The sequence below is a fragment of the Nicotiana tomentosiformis genome, chromosome 7 (genome assembly GCF_000390325.3).
Source record: "Nicotiana tomentosiformis chromosome 7, ASM39032v3, whole genome shotgun sequence".
Lineage (NCBI taxonomy): Eukaryota > Viridiplantae > Streptophyta > Magnoliopsida > Solanales > Solanaceae > Nicotiana > Nicotiana tomentosiformis.
Window position 1 is genome coordinate 10,560,280 of NC_090818.1, and position 23,890 is coordinate 10,584,169.

Here is a 23,890-nt window from a genome sequence, read left to right on the forward strand (position 1 = left end):
CTCAAAACAACATCCAAACACCAAATCATCCTCAGATTCAAGCCTAAGAATTTCTAAATTTTCAATTTCGCCAATTCAAGCCTAATTCTACCACGGACCTCCAAATCATATTCTGGACACACTCCTAATTCCAAAATCACTATACAGAGCTATATCCGGTCCACTTTTCTAACTTAAAATTTTTAATTATGAGACTAAGTGTCTCATTTCACCCCGAGTCCCTTCTGCACTCGAACCAACTAACCTGATATAATATAATATAGCTGAATAACACAAAAAGAAGTAGGAATGGGGAAAACATGGTTATAACTCTCGAAACGACTGGTTGGGTCGTTACAAGAGATCCCTACCATTGATTCTGTTCTGGTGGTGCGAGATTTCCCGGATGTGTTTTATGCACACCTGTCAGGGATACCACATGACAGTGATATTGATTTTGGTATTGACTTGGTGTCGGGCACTCAGCCCATTTCTATTTCTCTGTACCGTATGGCACCGACTGAGTTGAAGGAGCTGAAGGAGCAGCTTCAGAAACTCCTTGATAAGGGATTTATTAGGCCTAGTGTGTCACCTTGGGGTGCACCTGTTTTATTTGTGAAGAAGAAAGATGGTACTATGAGAATGTGCATCGATTACATGCAGTTGAACAAGGTAACAATCAAGAACAAGTATCCTTTGCCGCGTATTGATGACTTATTTGACCAGCTTCAAGGAGCGAGGGTGTTCTCCAAGATTGATTTGAGGCCTAGGTATCACCAGTTGAAGATTTGGGACTCAGATATTCTTAAGACAACTTTCATGACACGATATGGCCATTATGAGTTCCTTGTGATGTATTTTGGGCAGACCAATGCCCCAACAACACTTATGCATATGATGAATAGTGTGTTTCAACCTTATCTTGACTCGTTCATTATTGTATTCATTGATGATATCCTGGTGTACTCTCATAGTCAGGAGGAGAATGCCCAGCATATGAGAATTGTGTTGCAGTGGTTGAGGGAGGAGAAGCTTTATGCAAAGTTCTCCAAGTGTGAGTTTTGGCTCAGTTCAGTGGCGTTCTTGGGCACGTGGTATCCAATGAGGGTATTCAGGTGGATATGAAGAAGATAGAGGTGGTTCATATTTGGCCCAGACCGTCCTAAGCTACAGAGATTCAGAGCTTTCTTGGCTTGGTCGATTATTATCGTCGCTTTGTGGAGGGTTTCTCGTCTATTGCATCGCCCTTGACCAAATTGACCCAAAAGGGTGCTCCTTTCAGGTGGCCGGATAAGTGCGATGAGAGCTTTCAGAAGCTCAAGACTGCTTTGACCACAACTCTAGTTCTAGTTTACCATCAATTTCTGGCTCTTATACAATGTATTGTGATGCTTCTCGGATTGGCATTGGGTGTGCGTTGATGCAGAAAGGTAGAGTGATTGCTTATGCTTCGCCCCAGTTGAAGCCTCATGAAAAGAACCACCTTGTTCATGATTTGGAGCTAGCTGTGATCGTTCATACAATAAAGATTTGGAGGCATTATCTCTACGGTGTGTCTTGTAAGGTGTTTACGTATCATCGGAGCCTCCAGCACTTGTTCAAATAGAAGGATCTCAATCTGAGGCAAAGGAGATGATTGGAGATGCTAAAAGACTATGATCTCACTATTTTGTATCTTCCAGGGAAGGCCAATGTGGTGGCTGACGGGGTAATGAGGATGCAAGATCGGATTTGTGTGCCCAATGTGGATGGGCTACGTGAGTTGATTCTCCAGGAGGCCCATAGTTCATGGTATTCCATTCATCCGGGTGCCGTGAAGATGTATCAGGACTTGAGTGAGCACTATTGGTGGAGGAGGATTGAGAAGGACATAATGGGGTTTGTAGCTCGGAGCCTTAACTGTCAGCAAGTAAAATATGAGCATCAGAGACTAGGTGGCTTACTTCAGACTTCGAGGAAGTTTGATGCTATTTGGGTGATTGTGGATCGACTGACCAAGTTTGCGCACATCATTCCAGTGGGTACCACTTATTCCTCAGAGCGACTGGCTGAAATTTACATTCGAGAGATTATCCGCCTTCACGGTGTACATGCTTCCATCATTTCAGATAGAGCCACGTAGTTTACATCGTAGTTTTGGAGAGCCGTGCAGCGATAGTTGGGCACCTAGGTGGATTTGAGTACAACATTTCACCCTCAGATGGACGGGTAGTCCAAGCGCACTATTCATATATTAGAGGATATTTTACGTGCGTGTGTCATTGATTTTGGGGGTTCATGGGACCAGTTTTTGCCACTCGCGGAGTTTGCTTACAACAATAGTTATCAGTCGAGCATCCAAATGGACTCATATGAGGCTTTGTATGGAAGCCAGTGTAGATCTCTGGTGGGTTGGTTTGAGCCCGGTGAGGCTAGGTTGTTGGGTACAGACTTGGCTCATGATGCATTGGACAAAGTTAAATTAATTGAGGAGCGGCTTCGCACGACGCAGTTAGTCTAGACAGAATAGTTATGCCGACATGAAGGTCCGTGATGTGTCTTCCATGGTTGGGGAGAAGGTTATGCTGAAGGTTTCCCCCATGAAAGGTGTTATGCAGATTGGGAAGAAGGGCAAGTTGAGCTCTCGGTTCATTGGGCCGTTTGAGGTACTTCAGAGGGTTGGGGAGGTAGCTTACAAGCTTGCCTTGCCACCTAGCTTGTCGGGTGTGCATCCAGTATTTCATGTTTCTATGATCCGAAAGTATGTTGGCAACCCATCTCATATTTTGGATTTCAGCACGGTTCAGTTGGATGGTGATTTGACATATGATGTGGAGTCGATGGCTATTCTAGGTCGGCATGTTTGGAAGTTGAGGTCAAAGGATATAACTTTAGTGAAGGTGCAGTGGAGAGGTTAGCCAATTGAGGAGGCTACTTGGAAGACCGAGCGGGAGATGCAGAGCAGATATCCATGCATATTTGAGACTCCAGGTATGTTTTCAGACCCGCTCGAGGACAAACGTTTGTTTAAAAGGGGGATGATATAACCATCCGACCGATCGATTCGAAAGTTGTAGCCTCGTTCCCCCATTTACTGCACCATTTGTGATTTATAACTATTATATGACTTATCAGGTTAGTTGGTTCGGGTCCGGAGAGATTTCTGAATGAATTGAGATACTTAGTCTATAATGGAAAGCTTAAGTTAGAAAAGTTGACCGAATGTTGACTTATGTGTAAACGACCTCGGTTTTGAATTTTGATGGTTCCGTTAGTTCTGTTAGGTAATTTTGGACTTAGGGGCGCGTCCAGATTGTGATTTGGATGTCCGTAGTAGATTTAGGCTTGAAATGGCAAAAGTTGGAATTTTGGAATGTTTGACAGGGAGTGGACTTTTTTATATCGGGGTCGGATTTCGATTACGGAAGTTGGAGTAGGTTTGTGGTGTCATTTATGACTTGTGTGCAAAATTTAAGGTTAATCGGACTAAATTTGAAAGGTTTTGACGTCGTTTGTAGAATTAGAAAATTTGAAAGTTCATTAGGCTTGAATCCATGTGCAATTTGTGTTTTTGATGTTATTTGAGGTGATTTGAGGGTTCGACTAAGTTCGTATCGTATTTTGGGACTTTATGGTATGTTTGGTTGAGGTATCGGGGGCCTCGGGTGAGTTTCGGATGATTGGCGGATCATTTTTGGACATGGCTTGATGGCTGAAGACTACTGGTGTAATTGTTCTAGTTTCCTCTTACGCGTTCGCGAGAATGGTCTCGCATTCGCGAAGGGCATCTGGTAGCTGAGGAAGATTTGTCCTTTATGTTCGCGAAGAAGAGGACGCGTTCGCGAAGGTTTAGACTGAGAGTGCATCGCGAACGCGAGATGGGGTCGCGTTCGCGAAGAAGAAAAGAGGCAACTGGGGACCCCGTGCTATTGGTCTACGCGTTCGCGAGGGTGAGGCCGCGTTCGCGATGAGAGGGGTCAGTGAAGGTTTGTGTTCCTTGGGTTGTTGATTGCGTTCGCGTAGAAGGGAATTTTTGGTCAGAGGCAATTTGTGCATCGCGAACGCGAGGGTTCTTCCGCGTTCGCGGATGAGGCGTACCTGGGCAGAATAAAAGATTCAAAATCGAGGGTTTCGGGTTCATATCACAAAATTGATTCTGGAGCTCGGTAGAAGGCGATTTTTTGGAGGGATTTTCACGTGGGGTTTAGGGTAAGTGATTTCTATCTAGTTTTGGTTAATTTTCATGATTATGCCTTTAATTCTACCATTAAATTTGTGATTTGGGGTTGAAAATTAGGGAAAATAAGGAAGAGTTCTTGGGCTAGATCTTTGAGGTTTTGAATGGGATTTTGTGATCAGATTTGAGTAAGTTTGGTATGGTTAGACTCGTAAGTGAATGGACTTTCAGTTTTTGTGACTTTTGTCGGATTTCGAGATGTGGGCCCGGGGCCCGTCTTTTGTCAAATTTCAGATTTTGTCTTATAATTTCATATTTTTCTTGCGAAATTGATTCCTTTAGTCCATATTGATTGTATTGTACTGCTTGTGGCTAGATTCGGGACGTTTGGAGGCCGATTCAGGAAGCAAAGGCATATTGGAGTAGAGTTTTGCTCGGATTGAGGTAAGTAACAGTTTTAAATCTGGTCCTGAGGGTATGAAACCCCAGATTTGTTGTTATATGATTGTTTAGTGGTGACGCACATGCTGGGTGACAGGCGTGTGGGCGTGCACTGTAGGAATTGTGACTTGGTCCATTACGTGAAACTGTTAAGTTGAATAATTTGTTGTTAGCTATATGCTCTCCTTGTGTTATAGAAATTTGACTACAAATCAGGTTAGGAATCATGCTTAGGTTATGTGACTACACTGTTGGGACCCGCAGAGGTCGTGTACTCATTAAATTAATTGCTAATTGCTGTTTTGTACTCAGTCATGTGTTACTTGTGTATCTTATCTCAACATCTTCTTATTTCTATCTGATACATTATATTATCTTTGTTTGGACTGATTTTTATGAGTTATGAGAGCCGGAGAGACTGGAGAGGTTGGTGACTGAGTTAGGGCCTGAGTGTCAAGCTGTGAGCTATATGTATGTATATGGATCAGGTTGCACGCCGCAACGAGCCTTAGGGATGTATATATGGATTGGGTTGTACGCCGCAACGAGCCTTATGGATATTTATCTGGGACCGAACTGCACGCCGCAGCAATATAGCGCTTGGGCTGAAGGGGCCCCTCCAGAGTCTGTACACCCCCAATGAGCGCTGATACCTATTGAGTGTGAGTGTTGAGGGCTGAGAGCCGAGTGATGAGCTATTGAGAAAGATTGAGTGACTATTGCCCTAAGAGGCGGTATTTGCTTCCATTGTTATTGCACATAGTTGTTATATGTCATTGTTTTGAAACTTCTGAGGGATATTGTATCAGGATGTTTTTCTTAAAATTGGCATTCATAAATTGATTTGACTTAAACTGCTGAATTTGAAAGTATGTCTACTTTCTTGTTGAGATTATTGATAATGAACTATAACTGCTTAGCTCGTCACTATCTTTTAGATCCTTATTTACTATTGTTACTTACTGAGTTGGTTGTACTCACGCTACACCCTGCACTTCGTGTGTAGATCCAGGTGTTTCCGGTCACATCGGGTGTTGATATTTGAGCAGATGATCCCAGAGACTATCGAGGTAGCTGCATGGCATTCGCAGGAATTGGCTCTCCTTCATTATCTTTATCGCATTTTAGTTCTTATTCCCTAGACATTGTATTAGACTGTTCCTGGTATAGATGCTCATGTACTCGATGACTCCCCAGTTTTGGGATAGATTGTATTGTGTAGCGGGTTTATTTCTGTTCCTAAAAGATTTTCTTAAATATTAATTATTTCCGTGTAAAATTTTAAAGCTTTTACTGTGTTAAAATAGTTGAGTAGTGGCTTGCCTAGTACCATCGATGAGCGCCATCACAACATGTTAGGATTTGGGTCTTGACAAGTTGGTATCAGAGCCTGGTTACAGCCCAGTTCCCCCATTTACTACTCCATTTGTGCTTTATAGCTGTATTATGACCTATCAGATTAGTTGGTTCGGATCCGGAGAGATTTCAGAATGAATTGAGACACTTAGTCTCATAATGGAAAGCTTAAGTTGGAAAAGTCGACCGGATGTCGACTTATGTGTAAACTACCTCAGATTTGATTTCCGATGATTCCAATAGCTTCATATGGTGATTTTGGACTTAGGAGCGTGTCCGGAAATATTTTTTGGAGGTTCGTAGTGGAATTAGACTTGAAATACTGAAAGTTTAATTTTTGGGAAGTTTGATCGGAGGTGACTTTTTGATATCGGGGTCGGAATCCAATTATGAAAATTAGAATACCTCTGTTATGTCATTTATGACTTGTGTGCAAAGTTTGAGGTCAATCGGATTTGATAGGTTTTGGCGTCATTTGTAGAATTTGGAAATTTCAAAGTTCATTGGGCTTGAATTCGTGTGCAATTTGTGGTTTTAGTGTTGTTGGATGTAATTTGAGGTTTTAACTAAATTCGTATGAGGTTTAGGACTTGTTGGTGTATTTAGTTGAGGTCCCGAGGGCCTCAGGTGAGTTTCAAATGCTTAACGGATCGAAATTTAGACTTGGTAAACTGCTAAAAATGCTGGTTTTCTGTCACTGGTCTCCTTTTATGCGATCGCGTGAGAAGATCCGCGATCGCATAGGCTTGTTTGGGCAAAGGTGAGATTTGTTCTATGCGATCGCGTGAAGGCACCCACGATTGCGTAGGCTTGTTGAGGTAGTGTTGATTTTTGTTCTTCGCGATCGCGTGAGGTCAACCACAATCACATAGGTTGGGCCAGTATGTGCTACGCGAATGCGTTTTCTCTATGCGATCACGTGAAGAGGGTTGCGATCGCGTAGAGATGGGATCCTGTGCATCGCAATAGCGTGAAGGACACCGCGATCGCGTAGGGTATTTTCTGGGCAGTGGAAAATTGTGCTTCGCAATCGCGTATGTTTCTCCGCGATCGCGTAGAGAAAATGACTGGGCAGAGAGTTTAAGTTCTGAAAATGGGTCGTCCCATTTTCCATTTTTGTCGATTTGGAGTCGAATTGATGCGATTTTTGGGAGATTTTCATAGAAAATAATGGGGTAAGTGTTCTTAACTCAATATTGGTTAAATTACCTAAATCCATAGTTGTTTTTAACATTTAATGGGTGAATTAAGTTGGAAAATTTAGAAAATTCTCTTGGTTTAAATTGAAGATTTGAGGGTCGAGTTGAGGTCGGATTTTGGTAAAATTGGTATGGGTTGACTCGTGGTTGAATGGGCTTTTGGATTTTGTAACTTTTGTTGGGTTCTGAGATGTGGTCCTCACGGATGATTTTTTGGAGCTAAATTTCGAATTTTGTTGGAAAATTAGTATTTTCTTATGGAATTAATTTCAATAAATTTTATTGACAGAATCAAATTATTTGTGGCTAGATTCGAGGCGTTTGGAGACCAATTCACGAGGCAAGGGCCTAGCAAAGTAAAGAATTACACGGTTTGAGGTAAGTAACACTTCTGAACTTGGTTCTGAGGGTATGAATCCCCGAATTGGAATTATACAAACTGTTTGGAGGTGACGCATACGATACTTGACGAGCGTGTGGACGTGCACCATAAAAATTGTGACTTGAATAAATCCTGTTAAGTTGTAAAAGAAAAATTAAAGAGTCATGTTATTATTTGAACATTTCCCACGTGTTAAAGAAATTGAATTGAGGCTTTTATTAAAGATCATGTTTAGGCTGCGTGCCAATATTTTTGGGACCCATGGGGTCGTGTTGTTGTTGAATTAATTATTTAAAAAAAATATATATTTCACACTCAGTCATATTCGTCCATTGTAAGGATATTTATGGGATCGAGTTGCGCATCGCAGCATGCCATATTGGCTTTATATATGTTATCATTAAATGGATCGGGACTGCCCGCCTACAGCAGGTCATAATGGCTTTATACATTATTATTATTATATGGATCGGGGATGCCTGCCTGTAGTAGGCCTTATTGGCTTTACTATTTTACGGATCGGGGTTGCCCGCTTGCAGTAGGCCTTATAGGCTTTATTATTATACGGATCGGGACTGCCCGCCTTCAGTAGGCCATAAAGGCTTTATATCACACTTGGGCTAAATGAGCCCCTCCAGAGTCTGTACACAGCCCAGTGAGCATAGATGATTATATATATTCGGGATGGATTTGTTTAGGGCACAGACTTGCCTTACTTATTTATATTGTGACGAATTTATCTGGACATGGATCTTGTCCGTATCAATTATAGTTGGGGATAAAATTTCCAGGGCTGGATTGGCCTTATGCGGTACTAAGTGACTGACTGTCAATCGATGTGTATGTGTGTGTGTCTATATATATATATATATATATATATATATATATATATATATATATATATATATATATATATATATATATATATATATATATATATATATATATATATATATATATACATGAGATGGAATATTCCTGGACCGGATTGACCATAGACAGTACCGAGTGACCGAATGATTTGTGACCCGTAATACACGAGGTTTTTCCACTGAGACGTCATATTCCTCATATCATACAATATTGATCGGTTTCACTTGTACTGAGTTTAACTGTTGAACTAGAAAGCATGCCTATATTTCTGTACAATTATTTATACTTGACTGTACTTGCGGAGCTCGTCACTACTTTCAGCCCAGAGGTTAGTCTTGTTACTTATTGAATTGGTTGTACTCATACTACACTCTGCACCTTATGTGTAGATCCGTGTGCTTCCGGACACGGCGGCTATTTTACCTCAGTGTGTTACCAGTTGGAGACTATCAAGGTAGATGCCTGGCATCCGCTGACCTTGTCTCTTTTTCCTTCAGTTATTGTACTATTTTATACTTTCAGACAGTGGTTTTAAATAGTCATACATTGTATTCATATTAGATGCTCATGTACTCTATGACACCTAGTTTTGGGAGTGTTATATTTGTATTTGTGAGATTTCTTCCACTGAATTTAATTATTTTATTTTCGATTTAAAATATATTATGGTTTATTAAGATTGTGAGTTTGCCTAGTATTGAAATAGGCGCCATCACGACTCGTGAGACTTTGGGTCATGACACTTCTCAACGTAGTAATTTTGTTTCTGATGAGTTGGCTGCTGAAATTTTAGAAGTTAAAACTATTAGAGAATTGGTCGACTGCATGGAGGTGATTAAAGTATTAAACTCCTTTAGTATTTAATTTATGTTATGTTGTGTATGTATAACAGTGTTGGATCTAAAAACACTATTTTGTTTTCTCAAATATGCACATATATATTTTTAGAATACCTGTAACATAAGTTTTTGAGCAATTCACAATATGAAACTTCAAAGTGAAATCCTAAATGCTCCTATTGATGTGACATGCCCTTATGCACGTCTCTTTTATTATTCTAATATGTAAAATGGTACGAAATCTCGTAATCTCATATCAACAAATTTATAAGAGACATAAATGAAACTAATTGAATCTGGATACTTACTGCTGCTTATGTATTTGGTTTTGAACATCATCATTTAATGGAATATAATGATACAAAACCTTTATAATCTTAGGATAAAAAATTAATAAGACTAAATAAGTGAAACTAATTGAATATCTATGCTTATCGCTGATTATCTATTTGGTATTTGTCACGATCCAAACTAACCCTGTCGTGATGGCGCATATCGTGGAACTAGGCAAGCCGACTCATTTTCAAAACAAACCGATATTTTCATTTCAAGGAAAAATTCAAGGCTATTTAACATAAAAACCTTCGTAAAGGAGTTCAAATCAAAATAAAAGTGCGGAAAAGAAAAGCCCGACATCGGGGTGTCACTAGTCATGAGCATCTACTACAATTTGTCTGACAATATCGAGACTAACATAGTCTGAAAAATAGCTAAATACAACTAAAGGAAGATAAGAGAGAGAAGAGCAGGGTTGTGATCGCCAGGTAGCTACTTTGCTATCCCCGAGAAAATCTGCAACCGAAATAGTCAACAGCCGCTACCGTGTCCGGCTACACCTGGATCTGCACACAAGGTGTGGGGAGTAAAGTGAGTACGTCAACTCAGTAAGCAACAACAGTAAATAAAGACTGTGCAGTAAGGCATATAAAGTCCACATCATGAAATCTCAGTAAAACACAACATGCTTTTAAAAATTAGTGTTTGAATCAAATCATCTCGTTTAAACCCAGTTTCAGTAAAAATCATTTAAGATATTTTTCAGCAGTTTCAAACAGAGGCTCACTCCAAAGGCGAGCAAAAATGATGAAATCATAATCAGCCCCCCGGGCAACATCACTCGTATACAGCCCCTTGGGCAAATCTCATAATCACTCGTAAACAGCCCCTTAGACATACCTCACCATCACTTATGCCTTCCAGTCACTCAGTACTCGGCACTCGCACTCAGTAGGTACCTGCGCTCACTGGGATATGTACAAACTCCGGAGGGGCTCCTTCAGCCAAGCGCTATATCAAGCCAAATCATGGCACAAATCAATCAGGCCCTCGGGCTATATCAAACATGTTGCAACGTGCAGCCAAGTTCCCATAAATATTCTCATCAGGCCCTCGGCCTCACTCAGTCATAAACCTCTCAAGCCACTCGGGTTCTTAGTAAAAACAGGGTACTCAGCCCAAAACAATATTTATATGCATCAAAATAGAGTAATAAAACTGAATTATGCAGTAAACAGGTATAACTATGACTGAGTATAGATTTTCAATCGAAAACAGTGAGAGGATAGTAAGAAAAAGGCCCCTAAGGGTCCAAATAACACTGGCACAAGGGCCAAACATGGCATTCTCCCCAATTCACAGAAACTCATTTCTAAAACTCATAAGTATCATATAGTTTCAACAAAATATGCAACTTTACAGTTGCTACGGGACGGACCAAGTCACAATCCCCAACGGTGCATGCCCACACGCCCGTCATCTAGCATGTGCGTCACCTCAAAATAGTAAAATGATACGAAATTCGGGGTTTCATACCCTCATGACTAGATTTACAATCGTTACTTACCTCAAGCCGGTCAAATCTCTACCCCGTGATGCTCTTGCCTCTCGACTCGGTCTCCAAATGCTCTGAATCTATTCACAATCAGTACAATACCATCAATATACACTAATGGAATGAATTTCATAAGTAAAATTATCAAATTAGACTAGAATCCCGAAATCGGCTCAAACCCGGCCCCCGGCCCACATCTCAAAATATGACAAAATTTACAAAACTAGAAAGCCCATTCACTCACGAGTCCATACATATAAAATTTATCAAAATCCGACATCATTTGGTCCCTCAAATCCTTAAATTAATCTCTACAAAATCCCAAGCCCTAACTCCTCATTTCACTTCAAAAATCCTACTAATTAAGGATGAACAAAGCCATAGATTAACAAAATTTATACCATTATGGGTTAGAATCACTTACCCCAACGTTGCTCCTTGAAAACCTTCGAAAACTCACCCCTCTCCCGAGTTCCTCAAGTCCAAAATTGAAAATGAAAGACAAAACCACGAGCTGGAGGTTTTCTGTCCAGCACTATCGCACTTGCGGCCTCTTTTTCCGCTTCTGTGATGTCGCGCCTGCGGTATTTACATCGCAGGTGAGGAACTCACTTAGGATCCCAGGTTTCGCATTTGCGTCCAACCTTTTGCACCTGCACGTAACACTTCGCATCTGCGAAGCCAGTCATATTCCACTCCTCCGCATCTGCGCCCCAGGTCTCGCACATGCGGGTTCACAGATGCGACTTCACCTACGCACCTGCGGACGCATACTACCTCAACACTGTCCATACCTGTGAACTCCCACGCACACCAGCGACCTCGCACCTACGGCTCCCCCTCTGCAGGTGTGGAAATATCAGTAGTAGTAGCCTCAGCTGCATTTTCCAACTTTAAATAATCCGTTAACCACCCGGAATCACCCCGAGGCCCTAGGGACATCAACCAAAAATACCTACAAGTCATATATCAACATACAAACTTAGTCTAACCTTCGAATCACTCAAAACAATATCAAATCATCAAATTACCCTCGGATTCAAGCCTAAAAACTTCTAAACTTCTAAATTCGACAACCGATGCCAAAACCAACCAAACCACGTCCGAATAACCTCAAATGTTTCACACACGTCACAAATTACACTACGAATCTACTCCAGCTTCCGTAATTCCATTCCGACCCCGATATCAACTTTTCCACTGTCGACCGAAATCGTCAAATTTCCAAGTTTCGCCAATTCAAGCTTAATTCCACTCGGACCTCCAAATCACATTCCTGATGCACTCCTAAGTCCAAAATCACCTAACGGATCTAACATAAGCATAAAATTCAAATTCGAGACCGTTTACACATAGGTCAATATCCGGTTCACTTTTCCAATTTAAAATTCTAAATAGGAGACTAAGTGTCTCATTCCACTCCAAAATCACTCCGGACCCGAACCAACTAACCCGATATAACACAATACAACTGAATAACACATAAAGAAGCAGAAATGGGGAAACGAAGCTATAAGTCCCGAAACGACCGGCCGGGTCGTTACATCCTCCCCCTCTTAAACAACAGTTCGTCCTCGTATGGGTCTAGAAACATACCTGGTGTCTCGAATAAGCGTGGATATCTGCTCCGCATTTCCCGCTCGGTCTCCCAGGTGGCCTCCTCCGCAGGCTGCCCTCTCCACTGCACCTTCACTGAAGTTATGTCCTTTGACCTCAACCTTCGAACCTGCCGATCCAAAATAGCCATCGGCTCCATATCATAAGTCATATCACCCTCCAACTGAACCGTGCTAAAGTCCAAAACATGGAACATGTCTCCAATATACTTCCGGAGCATGGAAACATCAAACACTGGGTGCACACTCGACAAGCTGGGTGGCAAGGCAAGCTTATAAGCCACCTCCCCTATTCTCTGAAGCACCTCAAAAGGCCCAATGAACCGGGGGCTCAACTTGCCCCTCTTACCAAACCTCATAACACCTTTCATGGGTGAAACCTTCAGCAAAACCTTCTCCCCAACCATGAAAGATACATCACAGACCTTTCTGGTTGCATAGCTCTTCTGCCTAGACTGCGCCATGCGAAGCCACTCCTGAATCAATTTCGCCTTGTCTAATGCATCCCAGACTAAGTCTGTACCCAAGAGCCTAGCCTCACCCGCCTCAAACTATCCAACCGGAGATCTACACCTCCTCCCATATAAAGCCTCGTACGGAGCTATCTGAATACTCGACTGATAACTGTTATTATATGCAAACTCCGCGAATGGCAGGAACTGGTCCCATGAACCCCTAAAGTCAATGACACAAGCGCACAACATGTCCTCCAATATCTTAATAGTGCGCTTGGACTGCCCATCCGTCTGAGGGTGAAAAGCTGTGCTCAACTCAACCTGAGTACCCAACTCTTGCTGCACGATCCTCCAAAACTGTGACGTAAACTGAGTGCACCTATCTGAAATGATGGAAACTGGGACACCATGCAGGCGAACAATCTCTCGGATGTAAATCTCAGCCAACTGCTCTGAAGAGTAAGTAGTGCTAACTGGAATGAAGTGCGCGGACTTGGTTAGCCGATCCACAATAACCCAAATAGTATCAAACTTTCTTGAAGTCCGTAGGCGCCAAACTACAAAGTCCGTGGTGATTCGCTCCCACTTCCACTTCGGAATGTCTAATCTCTGAAGCAAGCCACCCGGTCTATGATGTTCATACTTAACCTGCTGACAGTTGAGACACCGAGCTACAAATGCAACTATATCCTTCTTTATCTACCTCCACCAGTAGTGATGTCTTAAATCCTGGTACATCTTCGCGGCACCCGGATGGATGGAATACCGTCAATTGTGGGCCTCCTCAAGAATCAACTCCCGGAGCCTATCTACATTAGGCATACATATCCGTCCATGCATCCTCAAGACACCGTCATCACTAATAGTCACATCCCTAGCATCTCCTCTCTGAACCCTGTCCTGAAGAATGAGTAAGTGGGGGTCATCATACTGACGCTCCCTGATACGGTCATAAAGAGAAGACCTGGAGACCACGCAAGCCAACACCTGACTTGGCTCCGAAATATCCAATCTCACAAGCTGGACCGCTAAGGCCTGAACATCCAATGCCAAAGGTCTCTTTACTGCTGGAAGATATGCTAAACTCCCCAAACTCTTTACCCGGCGACTCAAAGCATCGGCCACCACATTGGCCTTCCCCGGATGGTACAAAATAGTGATATCATATTCCTTAAGAAGCTCCAACCATCTCCGCTGATGCAAATTAAGATCCTTCTTCTTAAACAGATGTTGTAGATTCCAGTGATCAGTACAGATTTCACAATGAACCCCATATAAATAATGACGCCAAATCTTCAAGGCGTGAACAATGGTTGCTAACTCAAGATCATGGACATGATAGCTCTTCTCATGGGTCTTCAACTGGCGTGAGGCATAGGCAATCACCCTACCCTCCTGCATCAGAACACAACCAATACCTATCCTCGAGGCATCACAATACACGGTGTAAGAACCTGAAGCTGATGGCAGAACTAACACTGGAACTATGGTCAAAGCAGTCTCTGAAAGCTCTCCTCACACTCGTCCACCTGAATGGAGCACCCTTTTGGGTCAATTTGGTCATGGGCAATGCAATAGATGAAAATCCCTCCACAAAGTGACGGTAGTAACCTGCCAAACCAAGAAAGCTCCTAATTTCCGTGGCTGAGGACGGTCTAGGCCAACTCTGCATCACCTCTGTCTTCTTCGGATCCACCTGAATACCCTCACTAGACACTATGTGTCCCAAGAATACTACTGAACCAAGCCAAAACTCACACTTGGAGAACTTTGCATAAAGCTTCTCCTCCCTCAATCTCTGTAATACAATCCTCAAATGTTGAGCGTGCTCCTCCTAGCTACGAGAGTACACCAGGATGTCATCAATGAATACAACAACAAATGAGTCCAAATAGGGCTGGAATACACTGTTCATCAAATGCATGAATGTTGTTGGGGCATTGGTCAGCCCAAAAGACATCACTAAGAATTCATAATGGCCATATCGGGTCTTGAAAGCCGTCTTAAGAATATCCGAATCCCGAATCTTCAGTTGGTGATAACCGGACCTCAAATCAATCTTGGAGAACACTCTCGCTCCCTGAAGCTGGTCAAATAAATCATCAATACAAGGCAAAGGATACTTGTTCTTGACTGTGACCTTGTTCAACTGCATATAATCAATACACATCCTCATGGAACCATCATTCTTATTTACAAATAGAACCAGTGCACCCCAAGGTGACACACTAGGCCGAATAAACCCCTTATCAATGAGTTCTTGAAGTTGTTCTTTAAATTCCTTCAACTCCGCCGATGCCATACGATACGGTGGAATAGAAATGGGCTGAGTGCCCGGCACCAAATCAATACCAAAGTCAATATCCCTGTTAGGCGGCATGCCCGATAGGTCTGCGGGAAACACATCCGGAAAATCATGTACCACCGGAACAGAATCAATGGCAGAAGTCTCTGCACTAACATCCCTCACAAACGCCAAATAAGATAGGCAACCCTTCTCAACCATATGCTGGGCCTTCAAATATGAAATCACCCTACTAGGTACATAATCTATAGAACCATTCCACTCAACCCTCGGAAATCCCGGAATCGCCAATGTCACGGTCGTAGCATGACAATCTAGAATAGCATGACATGGAGATAACCAATCCATGCCCAATATCACATCAAAGTCAACCATACTGAGCAGCAATAGATCCACTCGGGTCTCCAGACCCCCAATAGTCACCACACATGACCAATATACGTGGTCCACAAAAATAATATTGCCCACATGAGTAGATACATGAACAGATGAAACTAAATTCTCACGGGGCATATCCAGAAAATGGGCGAAATACGAGGAAATATATGAATATGTGGAACCATGGTCAAATAATACAGAGGCATCTTTGTGCCACACTAAGACACTACCTGTAATCACAGCATCTGAAGCAATAACATCTGGTCTAGAAGGGAGGGCATAGAAACGGGCCTGGCCACCCCCTGATCTGCCTCCCCCTTTGGGGCGACCCCTAGCAGACTGACCTCTACTCCGAGCTGACTGGGCGGATGGTGAAGTAACTGGTGCTGAAGTAGAAGGCTGACTCCTCTGCTGTGATATACCTCCATGACGACGAGGACACTGCCTCCACATATGACCAAACTCCCCACACTCAAAACAACTCCCTGGTGTTGGTGGCAGGAACTTAAGGGAGCCCCGAGCACCGGGATAACTGGTAGAAGAACCTGGCATAAAGGAGCCCTAAACTGATGGAGCACGGGATAAACTCTGGGCTGGAAGGGCACCGAGTGATGAGCGGCCCTAATGAGAACTGTGAGAACCATGGCCCGATGATACACCACGGTGAAATGGCTGAGCTAACTGAGCATGTCTGAAATGACGACCTCTATCGTGCTGAAACTGACCCCCAAAAGGAGCACCGCCGAATCCACCCTGACCATGAGACCTCTTGGTCTCCCTAACAACCCTCTACTGACTGCGAACCATCTCAATCTGCTGAGTAATGTCGACAACCTCATCAAAGGTAGCACTAGACACTCTCTTTCTAGTCATAAGCAACTGTAGCTGAAAAGTGAGACCATCAATAAACCTCATGATCCTCTCCCTGTCTGTGGGAACCAACCAAATAGCATGACGAGCCAATTCTGAGAATCGCATTTCATACTGCATCACAGACATATCACCCTGGCGAAGCCGCTCAAACTGTCTGCACAACTCCTCTCTGCGGGACCGAGGCACGAACTTCTCCAAAAAGCCCACGGAGAACTGCCCCCGAGTAAGGGGTGCTGCGACAACAGGCCTATGCCTCTCGTAAGTCTCCCACCATCTGAGTGCAACCCTAGAAAACTGAAAGGTAGTGAATGAGACCCCATAAGTCTCTAGAATACCAGCTGTACGGAGTATCCTCTGACACCTGTCAAAGAAATCCTGAGTATCCTCTCTCTCTGTGCCACTAAAAGGTGGCGGCTGGAGTCTCCCAAACCTCTCCAACCTATGTTGATCATCCACAAGCATAGTAGGAACCACATAATCCTGTGCAGTTGCAACCGACTGGGCTGGTGGTGCCCCCGGTGTCTGGAGTCCCTGAACAACCTGCTCGGGTGTGCGAGCGACGCGAGTCTGAGTGCATGTGCCCCCCAGGCCTGAGAAGTGGTTGCGGACGTCGAGATAGAGACCGCCTGAACAAGGCTGATACACGCTGTCAGAATCTGAGCTAGGGCCTCCTGAAGGCCTGGAATCACAATAGGCACAGGTGGTGCCTGAGCTGGTGCATCAATAACTGGAATCTGATCCTGATCTGGGGCAACTGGTAGATCTGCAGGTACTGCCCCAGCTGCGGTGCGTGCTGCACTGCCCCTACCACGACCTCTACCGCGGCCCTGGCTGGTGGTACTGGTGGCTGGCCCTCCTATCATGTAGTACAAGTCCACACCATGTATGAGAGAATGAAATAACAAATGTTTAGTTACTAGAATCAACAACTTCGCACGACAAGAATTCAAGAATGTGGAGTTTCCTAAGGGTTCTGCAGCCTCTCGAAGATAAGTACAGACGTCTCCGTACCGATCCGCAAGACTCTACTAAACCCGCTCATGACTCATGAGACCTATGTAACCTAGGCTCTGATACCAACTTGTCGCGACCTAAACTAACTCTATCGTGATGGCGCCTATCATGGAACTAGGCAAACCGATTCATTTTCAAAACAAACCGATATTTTCATTTCAAGGAAAAATTCAAGGCTATTTAACATAAAAACTTTCGTAAAGGAGTTCAAATCAAAACAAAAGTGCGGAAAAGAAAAGCCCGACATCGGGGTATCACTAGTCATGAGCATCGACTACAATTTGTCTGACAATATAGAGACTAACATAGTCTGGAAAATAGCTAAATACAACTAAAGGAAGATAAGAGGGAGAAGAGCAGGGCTGCGATCGCTAGGTAGCTACCTTGCTATCCTCGAGAAGATCTACAATCGGAATAGTCAACAACTGCTACCGTGTCTAGCTATACCTGGATCTGCACACAATGTGTAGGGAGTAACGTGAGTACGCCAACTCAGTAAGCAACAACAGTAAATAAAGTCTGAGCAGTAGTGACGAGCAGTAAGGCATATAAAGTCCACATCAAGAAATCTCAGTAAAACACAACATGCTTTCAAAATTCAGTGTTTGAATCAAATCATCTTGTTTAAACCCAGTTCCAGTAAAAATTATTTAATGATATTTTTCAACAGTTTCAAACAGAGGCTCAATACAAAGGTGAGCAAAAATAATGAAATCATAATCAGCCCCTCGGGCAACATCACTCATATACAGCCACTCGGGCAAACGTCACAATCACTCATGCCTCTCGGGCATACCTCATAATCACTCATGACTCCCAGTCACTCAGCACTCGGCACTCAACACTCGCACTCAGCAGGTACCTGCGCTCACTAGGGGTATGTACAGACTCCGGAGGGGCTACTTCAGCCCAAGCGTTATAGCAAGGCAAATCATGGCATAAATCAATCAGGCCCTCGACCTATATCAAACATACAACAGCGTGCAGCCTGATCCTATAAATATCTTCACAAATCAGGCCCTAGGCCTCACTCAGTCATAAATCTCTCAAGTCACTCGGGCTCTCAGTAAAAACATGGTACTCAGCCCAAAACAACATTTATATACATCAAAATAGAGTAATAAAACTGAGTTATGCAATAAACATATATAACCATAACTGAGTATAGATTTATAATTAAAAATAGTGAGAGGATAGTAAGAAAAAGGCCCCTAAGGATCCAAATAGTACTGGCACAAGGCCCAAACATGGCATTCCGCCCAATTCATAGAAACTCATTTCTAAAACTCATAAGTATCATATAGTTTCAACAAAATATACAACTTTACAGTTGCTACGAGACGAACCCAGTCGCAATCCCCAACTGTGCACGCCCACACGCCTGTCACCTAGCATGTGTGTCACCTCAAAATAGTAAAATGATACGAAATCTGGGGTTTCATACCCTCGCGACTAGATTTACAATCGTTACTTACCTCAAACCAGTCAAATCTCTACCTCGCGATGCTCTTGCCTCTCGACTAGGCCTCCAAATACTCCAAATCTATTCACAATCAGTACAATACCATCAATATATGCTAATGGAATAAATTCCACAAGAAAAACTATCAAATTAGACCAAAATCCTGAAATCGGCTCAAACCCGGGCCTCGGGCCCACGTCTCGAAATCTGACAAAATTTACAAAACTAGAAAGCTCATTCACTCACGAGTCCATACATACAAAATTTATCAAAATCCGACATCATTTGGTCCCTTAAATCCTTAAATTAAACTCTCCAAAATCCCAAGCCCTAACCCCTCATTTCACTTCAAAAATCCTACTAATTAATGATGAACATAGCCATAGATTAACGAAATTTATACCTTTATGGGTTAGAATCACTTACCCCAATGTTGCTCCTTGAAAACCTTCGAAAAATTGCCCCTCTCCCGAGTTCCTCAAGTCCAAAATTGAAAATGAAAGAAAAAACCACGAGCTGGAGGTTTTCTGCCCAGCACTATCGCACTTGAGGCCTCTTTTTCCGCTTCTGCGATGCCGCACCTGCGGTATTTACATCGCAGGTGAGGAACTCACTTAGGATCCCAGGTTCCGCATTTGCGGCCAACCTTTCACACCTGCGCGTAACACTTCGCATCTGAGAACTCCCACGTGCACTAGCGACCTCGCACATGCGGCTCCCCCTCCGCAGGTGCGGAAATATCAGTAGCAGCAGCCCCAGCTGCATTTTCCAACTTCAAACAATCCGTTAACCACCCGGAATCACCCCGAGGCCCTCGGGACCTCAACCAAAAATACCGACAAGTCGTATATCAACATACAAACTTAGTCCAACCTTTGAATCACTCAAAACAACATCAAATCACCAAATTACCCTCGGATTCAAGCTTAAGAAGTTCTAAACTTCCAAATTCGACAACCGATATCGAAACCAACCAAACCACATCCGAATGACATCAAATTTTGCACATACGTCACAAATGACACTACGAACCTACTCCAACTTCTGGAATTCTATTCTGATCCCAATATCAAATTTTTCATTGCCAACCGAAATCGCCAAATTTCCAACTTTCGCCAATTTAAGCCTAATTCCACTACGGACCTCCAAATCATATTTCGGACGCCCTCCTAAGTCTAAAATTACCTAACGGAGCTAACAGAATCATACAAATTCAAATTCGAGATCGTTTACACATAGGTCAATATCCGGTTGACGTTTTCAACTTAAACTTCTAAATAGGAGACTAAGTGTCTCATTCCACTCCGAAACCAATCCGGATCTGAACCAACTAACCCGGTATAACATAATACAACTGAATAACACATAAAGAAGCATAAATGTGAGAAACGAGGCTATAACTCCCAAAACGACTGGCCGGGTCGTTACAGTTTTGGATATCATCTTTTAACGGAATATAATGGTGTTTTCACAACTTATGCTCCTTGGCATTTACATTGATATTCCAACAATCAAATTTGCTAAATACATTGCTATAACTTTAATTCTTCTTTTTCAGGAAGGACAAATTTGGATTGTTGCGACCGTAGTGAACCTGCAACTTGAAAGAGAATGGTCATATTTGGGGTGCAAGAGATGCTCGAAGAAGGTTGATAAAATTGGAAGTAAATTTCACTGTAAGAAATGTGACTGCCTTGATAGTTCTGCCACTCATAGGTTTGATAAGCTTCTCTATTTACTTAAAAAATTAAATAAAACTTAAGTTTAAATTTTTTATTCTAAACGTGTCTTTCAGGTACAAGCTTCAAGTGCAAGTAATGGATCGAAGTGGCTTTATATCTTTGTTACTTAGGGATCGCGAAGCAACAAAGCTCATTGGGAAGTCTTCTAATGAGTTAAATGAATTTCAATAGAGGTATGTTTTTTATTTATTTTAATTGTTAGTATATTTTTCCAATCAAGGTAAATATGGTATATTTGCAAAATTATAGTAAAATTTAACTCGAACCTCCAATACACCCTTATATTTATTGGAACTGACCATTTGTTATATCACTCAAAAGGAAGAGCTCTATCATTTTTTTATACCATTCCCTTTGCCCATTTTTTGGCAGCAACAATCGCATGTAGATAAATGTAACGACCCGACCGGTCGTTTCGGGAGTTATAGTCCCGTTTCCTCCATTTATGCTTCTTTATGTGCTATTCAGTTGTATTATATTATAGCAGGTTAGTTGGTTCGGGTCCGGATTGGTTTCAGAGTGGAATGAGACACTTAGTCTCCTATTTAGAAGTTTAAGCTGGAAAAGTCAACTGGATGTTGACCTATGTGTAAATGAGCTTGGATTTGAATTTTTATGATTCTATTAGCTCCGTTAGGTGATTTTGGACTTGGGAGTGCGTCCGGAATGTGATTTGGAGGTCCGTAGTGAAATTAGGCTTGAATTTGTGAAAGGTGAAAATTTGGCGATTTCGGTCGGCATTGGAAATTTTGATATCGGGGTCGGAATGGAATTCCTAAAGTTAGGAGTAGGTTTGTAGTGTCATTTATGACGTGTGTACAAAATTTGAGGTCATTCGGACGTGGTTTGGTTGGTTTCGGCATCGGTTGTCGAATTCGGAAGTTTAGAAATTCTTATGCTTGAATCCGAGGGTAATTTAGTATTTTGATGTTGTTTTGAGTGATTCGAAGGTTCGACTAAGTTCTTATGGTGTTTTAGGATTGGTTGATATGTTTGTTTGAGGTCCCAGGGGCCTCGGGCATTTTCGGAACTCACGTATGGTTCTGGTGGTTTAAATTTCGCGGACCGCAGCAGAATTTTGCGGACCGCGGCAGAATTTCGCGGACCGCAGCAGAATTTTGCGGACCGCGGTAAAATTCTACCGCGGTCCGCGGCAGAATTTCGCGGCCACGCTTGGAAGTTCTGCAGATCCGCTGGTCCGACTTCGGAAGCCTATATCTTTTGATCTACAAGGAATTGTGAGATGATTCAAAAATAAAAGTTGTATCTCTTTGTGTCTAGTTTCCAGAAAGGTAAGGAAGTCATCATTTGGACATCTGTAGAGAAGGTTATGGCCAAAATACTAAATCCTGGCAGTGCAGTCCCAAGAACTTCGCGGATCGCACCCTTGTTTCTCGACCGCGAGGCCCGGGGCGCGGACCGCGAAGTGGGAGATCAGAGGTGCACTATATAAACAGGGTTTAGGGTATTATTTCATATTTTGGACCTAGGGAGCTCGGTTTGTGGCAATTTTTCGTGGGTTTTTCTAACCCGAATTTGGTTAATATACATGAATATATCAATGATTTCATCATCTCATTAGTACTTTGAGGTGAAAATTGTAGAAACTTTATAAAATGAATTTGTGGGATTTGAATGTCGAGTCGAAGTCAGATTTAAGTGAAACTGGTACAGTTGGACTTGTGAGTGAATGGGCTTTCTAGTTTTATAAATTTTGTCGGATTTCGAGGCGTGGGCCCGCCGGGGCCCGGGTTTGAGCCGATTTCAGGATTTTGGTCTAATTTGATAGTTTTTCTTGTGGATTTCATTCCATTAGCATATATTGATGGTATTGTACTTATTGTGAATAGATTTGGAGCATTTGGAGGCCGAGACGAGAGGCAATAGCATCGCGGGGTAGAGATTTGACCGGTTTGAGGTAAGTAACGATTGTACATCTAGTCCTGAGGGTATGAACCGCGGATTTCGCATCATTTACTATTTTGAGGTAACGCACATGCTAGGTGACGGTCGTATGGGCGTGCACAGTTGGGGATTTGTGACTTAGTCTATCCCGTAACAGCTGTAAAGTTGCATATTTTGTTGAAACTATATGATACTTATGAGTTTTAGAAATGAGTATCTGTAAATTGGGCGGAATGCCATGTTTGGGCCTTGTGCCAGTGATGTTTGGACCTTTAGGGGCCTTTTTTTCTTATTATCCTCTCACTGTTTCGATTGAAAATCTATACTCAGTCATGGTTATACATGTTTACTGCATAATTCGGTTTTATTACTCTGTTTTGATGCATATAAATGTTGTTTTAGGTTGAGCACCCTGTTTTTACTGAGAGTCCGAGTGGCTTAAGAGGTTTATGACTGAGTGAGGTCGATGGCCTGATTTGTGAGGATATTTATGGGATCGGGCTGCGCGCCGCAACATGTTTGATATAGGTCGAGGGCCTGAGTGATTTATGCCATGATTTGGCTTGATATAATACTTGGGCTGAAGGAGCCCCTCCGGAGTCTGTACACACCCCCAATGAGTGCAGGTACATACTGAGTGCGAGTTCCAAGTGCCGAGTGCTGAGTGACTGGGAGGCACGAGTGATTGTGAGGTATGCCCGAGTGGCACGAGTGATTGTGAGGTATACCCGAGTGGCATGAGTGACTGTGAGGTATGCCCGAGAGGCATGAGTGACTGTGAGGTTTGCCCGAGGGGATGTATATGAGTGATGTTTTGCCCGAGGGGCTATTTATAATTTTATCATTTTTGCTCACCTTTGCATTGAGCCTCTGTTTGAAAACTGTTGAAAAATATCTTTAAATAATTTTACTGGAACTGGGTTTAAACGAGATGATTTGATTCAAACACTGAATTTTAAAAGCATGTTGTGTTTTACTGAGATTTCATGATATGAACTTTATATGCTTTATATGCTTTATTGCTCGTCACTACTGCTCAGTCTTTATTTATTGTTATTACTTACTAAGTTGGCGTACTCACGTT

The 23,890-nt window shown here is 42.6% G+C and overlaps 1 protein-coding gene and 1 long non-coding RNA gene across 2 annotated transcripts; both read left to right on the top strand.

Annotated features, from left to right (window-relative positions):
- The first annotated feature begins 2,498 nt into the window (after window positions 1-2,498).
- Window positions 2,499-2,876, top strand: LOC138895234 (uncharacterized). Its single transcript, XM_070179906.1, has one exon. The coding sequence runs from the start codon at window positions 2,499-2,501 to the stop codon at window positions 2,874-2,876; it is 378 nt and encodes a 125-aa protein (XP_070036007.1).
- A 6,252-nt stretch (window positions 2,877-9,128) lies between these two features.
- Window positions 9,129-21,229, top strand: LOC138895098 (uncharacterized). The gene is made up of 3 exons (XR_011409292.1): window positions 9,129-9,217; window positions 20,749-20,875; window positions 20,955-21,229. It is a non-coding gene; the product is annotated as an uncharacterized lncRNA (long non-coding RNA).
- Window positions 21,230-23,890: the final 2,661 nt, after the last annotated feature.